The 9,345-nt window shown below is 42.0% G+C and overlaps 1 protein-coding gene across 1 annotated transcript; it reads left to right on the top strand.

Moving 5' to 3' along the window:
- The first annotated feature begins 971 nt into the window (after positions 1 to 971).
- fam83b (family with sequence similarity 83 member B) lies at positions 972 to 8,144 on the top strand. Its single transcript, XM_028423829.1, has 5 exons — positions 972 to 1,152; positions 3,610 to 4,081; positions 4,894 to 5,058; positions 5,422 to 5,546; positions 5,739 to 8,144. The coding sequence occupies exons 2-5, from the start codon at positions 3,632 to 3,634 to the stop codon at positions 7,648 to 7,650; spliced, it is 2,652 nt and encodes an 883-aa protein (XP_028279630.1). The 5' UTR covers positions 972 to 1,152; positions 3,610 to 3,631; the 3' UTR covers positions 7,651 to 8,144.
- Positions 8,145 to 9,345: the final 1,201 nt, after the last annotated feature.

Here is a 9,345-nt window from a genome sequence, read left to right as displayed (position 1 = left end):
TACCAGTGTTATAAAGAAAAACAGGTTAGACTGTAAACACCGGGCAGGTAACAGGGCCGGACTGCAGGTCCACAAGCAGCTCAGGAGACAGAGAGACCTGTAGAAATACAGAGAGAGAGAGAGAGAGAGAGAGAGAGAGAGCACAAAACTAGGGGCGAGAGAGGACACACAGTTAATAACATGAAATACAGTATTTTAAATTTGAGAGTTGGCCTGAGGAGAGGAGAGGAGAGCAGGACAAAATTCATTTTAACAAATTCTAGTCCTATTTCAGCAAATGCTATGCTTACAGCCTTAGTCAAAAATATGTTTATTTCTTGCTTGAGCTTGGATGAAATAACAAGAAACAAGGTCTGATAATAATAATAATAATATGTGGAACAGCCACGGGACACTGGCAAGACTGTGTTCAGGAGTGTCCGAGTTTACACATGAAGTCCTGTGACTGTGTAGCCTGTGACAGTGAGCATAATACATTAGAAGATGTGAAACTTTGCATAAGTACAGTAAAGTTACAAAGCCCTGAACGGGGACAAGAAAATTCACCTTGTACAATAAGCAGGTCTTTCAAGATAGTTCGTGAGTGCTAACCGGACAGGACACATAAATTCCACTGAAATGAATGCAGGTTTAATTCACTTTCACCTTCAGGACTTCAGAATATCTCAGATCACTTTCACCTGATATAGTATTGGGCAGACTGAGCATGATCACAGTGAATAATAATATTTATATCAATAGGACTTCTTTTAATACATAAACATCTTAGGTTTCTGGCCTGTCAGTGTGTCCAGTGCTTCCTCTCCTGGAAGAACCCATCAAAGCCTCTTTATGCTGGTCATTATCTTGATTTTCGACAGTGTGAACTTTGTCCCTGCACAGAGGTGGGGAGTGGCTTAAAGCCTCAAACAGGTTTATGGCTGCCTGTGAGCAAGTTTCGAGCCGTATCCATTTGCATGTCAAAACTGGAATCCACACCCTCCTCCTGCAGACTGCTTATCATGCTGAGACACCTCCATGTCTTTGTCTCTTCCAGTTCACAGACAGTATCTTCTTCAAATATTGAACATAAGCTGAATCTATATGTAAATACATAACAGGGGATATTCTGGGAACAGTCAAGAGGATTCAAACAGAGTTCAGAATCTAACTGTAAGTTACTGCTGTTTGGTGTGAGATAATGCTGTTGTGACTGGCTCACTGTGTTTCTGAAGCTTCTAGGAGATGTGGAGCAGCTGCTCTGTCAGAATATGAGACGCCTCGACTGGGATGTTTGTGATAAAATGTCTGAATGACTAAGCTGCCTGTACAGTGTTAGGATGTGGTCTGTACCTGATGATTACATGCTGCTTAGCCTTTTTATAGTTTGATGTATTTACTGTGAATACAACACCAGCAGTCTAAATGTTTTCTAACAGCTAAAAGTTTGTTCAAATTAAACAATCACTTGAGTGCTTGAGCATAAAATTAGAGCCTGTTAAAGAGCCTGTAAATGATTCCTTTTCCTTCATAAAGGTTTGTTTGGAGTGAACGCTAACAGCGGGGAAAGTGAAGTGTCCTTTCAGACTTTATGGGCTCAAAGCCACAGAGTAAAAAATACCAAAGTAAACTGGATTGTTCACTCAGTAGATGTGTCGGATAACATGTAATCTGAAGAGAAATGTTTAAACTCTCACCTGTTTGCCTGGCTGCCGTGCAGGTTTGCTTTCATCCTGTGAAGTGCAGACACTTTAAGTGAAATGAATACAAAGGTGTAGTACACAGAGCTGTGCGCTATAAAATAACTACATTACACTGTGGCTTGTTTTGTGGTTAAACTAGCTGCATGTTCACTCAGTCACTCAAGTTGTTGAATTTTTTTAGCATCATCATTCATAGAATTACTTCAAATGTTTATGTGTTTATGTTTTTCAGAATGACAGGGTTTATATGACAAAGTCTAACAGGATAAAATGATCACTTCCTTTAAAAACAAGAGGTCAAATATCAACTTCCTTGTGATGGTCTTTTTTAAAAAAACTCAGCACACTTCACAGGGTGGTGATCCTGGATGTGGTTTATACATGACATATTGCTGGACTGTAACTTCTTTCTTCTTTCTTATAATCTGGGGATAGTTTGAACTACTTTTTGAGTAGTCCTGCCAGGCTCGGACAATAAGGGCTGATTGATCTCCTGATTTACCTCTTGTCTACAATTAAGGAGGAAATCTGGCGCTGGTCCTTGCCCGGCACTGATGCCCAGCTTTTTTTTTTAACCCCGCGAACAGCAGTCAGACTCACTGGGGTTGTTAATGAGGAACAAGGGTAAATGTTCTGGCCTTTGTTTACTTAATCCCACCCTGTAATCCAGTTCCATCTTAATTCACAATGCAAACATGTTATAGTGCGTTGCTGCACTACACCTCTGTTTGCATCCACTTTCCCATGCGATCCTGTGACGGAATCATTTCCTGTATTGTGATTTCAAATTGCTGTGTCTGCATGTTTCAGATAAGAAAATATGTCATTATTTTCTTTGTGTGCCTGTGGCTACCTGATTTTAAGGAACCTGTCATCTTAGCCCAGCTTTAATTAACTAAACTTGATTGACCTTTAGCTTTGCTGTGGTTCAGCTAGGCTGAAGTAGCTCCTCAAGGCTATTAGACCTAATTACATCAGTTTATATATAACAAATAATACACACAACCTTTTACAGGACGCATCTTGCAGAGACTGTTTATTCCTCCATAAACATTATCTCATACCTTTGTCATGTTTACATAGAAATATTATTATCATCACAAGTGAAAAATTTCCCTTAGGCCTGTATGGTTATGGTCTTACTTTAAAATCTGTGCAGGAACAGGTTCTGTATGATAATGAGACAATTTTCTTGTCACAATGGAGTCACATGTTCCATAGAACATGTGGAAGATCCTGATGAGCATGAATATCTATAGCAACACGCCGCATCCATTGGGGCCCGGTGTTCATTTAACAATCAAGAAAATAAATTACAGAAACTAGATAACAATTGTAGACATTCAAACCGACTCCACATATGATCCAGACATGACAGTGTTTGTATATGAATCACCCGGTACTTATCTTGATGATTCAGATGCTTAGTGATTCATTAAAAAGGCAAACTTCACCTCCTCTTTTCTTTCCCAGACAGAGTGCACTTTAACTCTTAAAAACATGCATGTAGTTAATACCACGACCTTTGTCTTCAAATTCCCTGCTGCCAAACAAAAAGTGACAGCTGGTTTGCATTCCTGACATTTGTCAAGTGAATGTGTTTCCTGCTCTCAAATGCCCTTCATATTTAAGCGGTGCAGTAAAAATCTGTGATTAAAATTACCTTTACTAAGGAGGAAGGAGAACAGTTAAGCAAGAAAATAGGATCCCATTAATGCCAATAATCGTTTCATAATTGTTCACACTGTATGCTTTAAAGGTTATTATTTATAACATTACATTTTGACCTTTATGTTATTTTTGACTCCATATCCTGTATTACAGGTTGTTTTGCCTCATTAAGATTACTGAGAGCCAACATTTTCCACCTTGTGACAATGTTGTTCTTTGATCCTCTGCTATCATTGATTTCCATTATCTATGGCAGGTTCTGCTGAGACACTCTGGAGATGGAGTCTCCAGAGTTTTCTCTGTTGTCATCCTTGAGGGGAGAGTTTAAATCAGAGGATTACGTTCCACCTCACTATAAGGAGGCATATCGGCTGGCGATCGATCACCTGGTGAAAGATGGCAGAGACAGTTACCAGGAGTTCCTAAAGGGAGAACACATCGGTGGCTTCCTCTCAGAGGAAGAGCTTCTTTTCATCACTAAAAATGCAGTACAGCTGCCATCTCAAAACAACGCAGAGGAAGTCAGTGGTCCACCAGACAACCAGTCGTCCTCTGGCACATACTGGCCCATGCACTCAGATGTGGAAACTCCAGATTTAGACTTAGGATGGCCGCAGGTCATGCACGAAACACTGCAGACGAATATAGATCTGCTCTTTCATCCACCAAGACAAAACAACCCAACAATCAAAGAGGTGGTCCGGAAACATATTCAGGATGCAAGACAGGTAATCACAGCAACCTGCAACAATATGCTAAGACAAACACACACAGACACTCATGAGGTGTTCTCATACTTTGGTCTCAGAGCTTCTCTACCGTGCAGTGCAGGCGTCTTTCCCCTCAGGGCAGACCCACAGACACTGGCGGCTCTCTGTTTCAAAGAGTCAAGGAGTGTCAGGGGTGGATGAGGTCAAAATCTGGTTTTGCCACCTTACCACCATGAGAGCACATTAATCACTGTTACACAAGCACAACAATTATGGAGTTGGTTCCCAGACTGTGACATGATGAATCATAAAACTACTTTGAGAATTGTTCAGATTTGCGGTAATTATTAGCATTCAATCACCGGCTCTTAATTAAAGAAACTTTCACAGCAGAAAGAAAAGATTTCTCTTCCACAAACAGATGACAAACATCTGTACAGTAAGAGGTGAATATTAACAAACAATGTGTGTAAAAAAGCAAGTTTGTTAATGTTAAGTTGTATTTACTTGTACACATATCTAACAATGGCTCATCAGACTTGCATATTTAAACACAGGAAATTAAACTGAAGAAAGAAATCATTTTAATCAGCATGCAATATATGTGAACATGAGCTAATGACATGCTACAGGAACACGGTGTGATGTATCATCAGGCTCACTAACATCTAATATCACATTGTGTGTCATCATTGTAGCCTGCAGTTAAATAAAAGAACTGAGAAGAAGGACTATTAATTTCAGTCAAATCACTGCACATGTAAAAAAGCACTCTGATTTGCCCTTTGTCCAGTTCTTCTGGCATAATTCTTTTACTTTCTGCTTTGCAGGTCATTGCTATTGTGATGGACGTGTTCACTGATGTGGATATATTCAAAGAAGCTGTGGAGGCTTCTATACGCGGAGTCCCCGTCTACGTTGTTCTGGATGATTTCAGTTTGAAGAGTTTCCTCACAATGGCTGAAAACCAGGATATAAAACTTCAGCAGCTCAGGGTGAGGGTTGTGATGTAAAGCCTCCACTTGAATCCTTTAAATGCAATTCATTCTGACCTACATGCACATATAATATAATTATTGTTGATTGTGCTGCTTTTTTCATCCTCCATGTAATATTCTGCAGACCTGGTTTCTGGGTGGAGTCATAATGATGGCCAAGAGATTTGAAAGTTTCAAACGTTCCCTTGAAATTTCCATTAAGTCCTTATCACCACATGCCCCAACAACAACAACAACTACTACTACTTCTACTCAGGGACTTGCACAGTGCATCTGTTCCTCTCCGATGTGTATTTGATGATTGACCGTTTTATTGGCTGCTGTACAAATGTACAAGTGATGAATCTCCTGCTTTTACAGAACATGAGGGTGCGCACCGTGAAAGGTCAGGATTACGTCTGTCGATCAGGAGCTAAATTTCATGGAGCAGTGCAGCAGAGGTTTCTGTTAGTGGACTGCCATACTGTCATTTACGGCTCATACAGGTAAATAAAGCAAAATAAGAGCAAGTGTACAGTAAATGCTTTGTTAAAACAAAAGAGAACCACGTTTATCGTCACTTTAAGAGAATTACAGTCATGATGTAATCAGATGAATTTACTTATTCCTGATGCATACAGTATTTATTACACACCTACATTTGCTTATTTGTTAAATTATTAATGTTTTCTTTCCAGCTTTACTTGGTCATCTGAGAAGCTCAATCTGACCATGGTTCAGGTCATCACAGGCCACCTGGTAAAGTCCTATGATGAGGAGTTTCGAACTCTGTACGCCCGCTCCACTGTGCCAGCTGGACTGAGCCCGCCGGAGGGTTTGTTTACACGCAACGGTCTGCATGGTCAACAGATTTTTCCAAAAACTCATTCTGGCCCCAGAATTGAGCGAAGAGACCATTTGAGGCATTCGCTGGACACAGTTTATCGAAAAACCTGTGAGAGGAAACTTGGCACGAGAGACTTTGAGGAGAGGCTCTTAGAAGAGGAAGATAACACCCTCGGGCCCTTGATTGAGAATGGCTTACCTCATTTTCAGTCTACAGAGGCAATGAATATCTTGAAAAGACACAGCTATGCTGGGGAGAGACAAGATGGCTGCATCCCACAGGTCATCAGGCCCAGAGGAAGCAACTGGAATATCTCCAAAGATGCAGGAACAAACAACTACCACGTGGATAATTATTTACAAGTGCCACAGATTTACAGAGGTCAACACATGCGTCAGTCTTACAATGGCAATGACAAGCAGGTTCTGTCCATGCAACAGAACATGCCGACACTGGAGAATACATCAAAGTCATTCATGCGGACATGGAGGATTGAATCGTACCTTAAAAATCCAGACATCTCATCTGGAGAATCTTGTGATTATTTGGACCAGTTTGAGCCTCAGGACAAAGCGAGCTCCTTCATGCAGGGCAGGATGAGGTCCTCTCTGGTTTTTAGGCCTACCTTACCAGAACAAGTAGAGCCTTTGCACTACTCATCAATGCAGTGGAATCCAGCGGAGAGTAGACTAAATCATGATGAGCTTATGATGAAGCGACAGAGTTGGCAGATTTTGGATGATTATCACAATAACACAGGGTACGGTCCAGGTAGAAACTCTTACCAAAATGCCTATGCAAGCCTAGGCAGAGCTAAGGGTGGACAGAACATCAGAAACCTTGACATCCTCCAAGACAGCTGGAACAAAAGGCACAGCGTGGCGGATCCACGATCAAACACCGAGTACACACACGAAGCCCCGGGCCAAAATTACTTATCTGCGAGGATGCAGGGGAATAGAAGCACAGCAGGGATCAATGCACAGAATGGAGGATATAGGTCAAATCTGAATGAAGATCAGAGATCTGTCTCCCATTATGATGTCAAGAGCATCACAGACACAAAAAGCCCCACTGCTTACATTTGGCAGGAGCCACCATCCAGGACAGTGTCTGCAGCAGCCCTGGATTTAGATGACAAAGACATGACAGATAAGTCCAACAGCTCAGGCTCCAAGCATTTTCTAAAGAAAAGTTCCAAGAAAATCAAGTCCCTGTTAAACATACCTGAGAAAAAAGAGGGTTCAGTCAGAAGTGTGGACACAACGAGTCTAAAGTCAGGTGACAGCACAGACACTTTAACCGCTGAGGATGAGGCGAGAACATTGCATGGTGGAGAAAAGTCTCCAAAAGGTATGACCGCCTCTGGTAAGTCTTCCTCAGAGCATCAGGGGAATGGGATTGAGGATTCTAAGTCCTCAAAACCACGATTCAGAACTGAGGAAAATCCGAATCCACCATCGCTCTCGCTCCCTAAACCAGCCATGCAGAAGAAACCCACCAGGACTGGCCGTGACTTTGGCAGCTTCAGCAAAGATCGTGGAGCTGAGAGTCGCCTGTACAGCAGGTTTGAGCCTTTCTGTGCACTTGAAAAGAAACACTCTCTACGCACTCTACATAGCACTCAGGAGAAAACCAAAAGCCTTCCGAAAGGTGGGGCAGCTACTGAGCACAATGTCACGCATGCTGCACGAGGCCAGCATGAAAATAAACTGGAGAAGTTCTTCCAAAGAGTTGGACATTTCATACACAAAAGCAAGTAGACAGCACACAATCTACACAGGTCACTTTACTTATGCACATTGAACTGGTTGTGTTTCTGTGTTTACACTGGAAAACTGAGTTTAAATTTTTTTGCTTCAGATTGCTGCACTGATAAAACAATAATGTATATTTTACAGAAAACCTGCTGCAGATCTTTGTAAGATTTTTTAGAATCGTTTAGCTGTTCATGTCTTTGACTGGCGTCAGCACCACCATTAGTTCAAACGTTTGGCAGAGGGTTTTAAAATGTCAGCACCATTTACTGCTGCAGAGTGGGTGTGTACACACATACCAAGGCACAGTTACTATAGTCTGATGGTTGCTGTGCTTAAGGGCTGAAGGCTAAGGTATTGACACGATGCAAATGCTATTGGCATGCAAGCTAACCACTGCACGTGATGACAAACATATCAATGCTGCACCACAGCCTTGTCATTCATGTTTCAGACAGGCCTTGTCAATAGCATGGGGGGGTTGCAATAATGTTGTAATGTAAATACACTTCATGTTTTCATAATAAACATTTGCACATTTTATCATGTTTCAGGTCTTTTTTAGGCTTTTTTAATTTCAAAGATTTCACCTAAAAAAATGCAGACATGTTTTCAGCATTAGCGATGATTCAAGGATTTCATCCTAACAGAGGTACATGCAGTGTTTTGTTCAGGGTGCAGCCCTGTCTCTAGGCATATATTACGTAACTGTTTTTTCAGAGGACACTGTGATGACAAACATAATCACTGGGTGTGTTATGTCAGAGGAAAAAGAACACAGCAGCAGCCCCGTGTGATACTGTTGTTATACAGCCTGACCACTGTTGAGACAAAGGACTTCCGGTAGTGTTCCTTTCAGCACTGAGGGTGCAGCAGAAGGAGCCACTCAACCAACAGGGTACGCTGAGTCCAGGGAACAGCCCAGAACAGAGTGTGGCCACTCCAGCACAGCACTGCATAGAAAGTTTCTGATGCACCTATGGTGTCATAAAAGGCCCTTAGTCTCCTCAGGAGCTGGAGGTGACTCTGTCCCACCTGGCAACTCTGCCACACAGGTAGCTTGAACACACACCGTTATCCTTTTGCTAGTTAAGAAACTCACTTGTCCTGTCTCGGTCTCGAGGAACCGCAATCCGGGTCACGGCACCAAAGACACTTCTCTTCTCTTCCTCGCGTCCACCGCCAGCCGACACCATCCCTAATCCTGCTACTCTGGAAAAGCTAAATGAAGCTGCTAACATTGTACAGTTACATATAGCACAGCACAATGTAGTAACGCTGTAAAATGTAATTGTTGCAGCATGAGGGGGCGGACACGATGTGGAACTGTATCCATGAATATATTGATTTTTAATACTTAGTTGTAAGACTATTATTTGTTGTTTGCTATCTAGAATCTCATCAGCAAACCTATCTCCACAGTGCAGAGTCAGCAGAGGTGAATCAAACTGCTTTACTTCCCCAGATTCTTTGTCTGCAACTGGACCACCCTCTGCACTTCTTTCCATGCTGTGTCTTAATGTGGTAGCTGTTGTCATTGATGGCTGCTCTGTTCTGTACCCTGGGTGGCCTTTGCTGCTGCTCGCTCCTCAGTCCATGTGGAAACACAGGGAGATCCAAGAACAAAGCAATAACAGCATACGTATTGAACGTTTCTTTAACCTGAAAACAGCAAAAGGCAGCATGTCAAAGTGTCATACA

The sequence above is a fragment of the Parambassis ranga genome, chromosome 15, assembly GCF_900634625.1.
Source record: "Parambassis ranga chromosome 15, fParRan2.1, whole genome shotgun sequence".
In the NCBI taxonomy this organism is placed as follows: domain Eukaryota; kingdom Metazoa; phylum Chordata; class Actinopteri; family Ambassidae; genus Parambassis; species Parambassis ranga.
The sequence above is the reverse complement of the archived record's forward strand: the minus strand, read 5'-3'. Positions and strand labels throughout refer to the sequence as shown.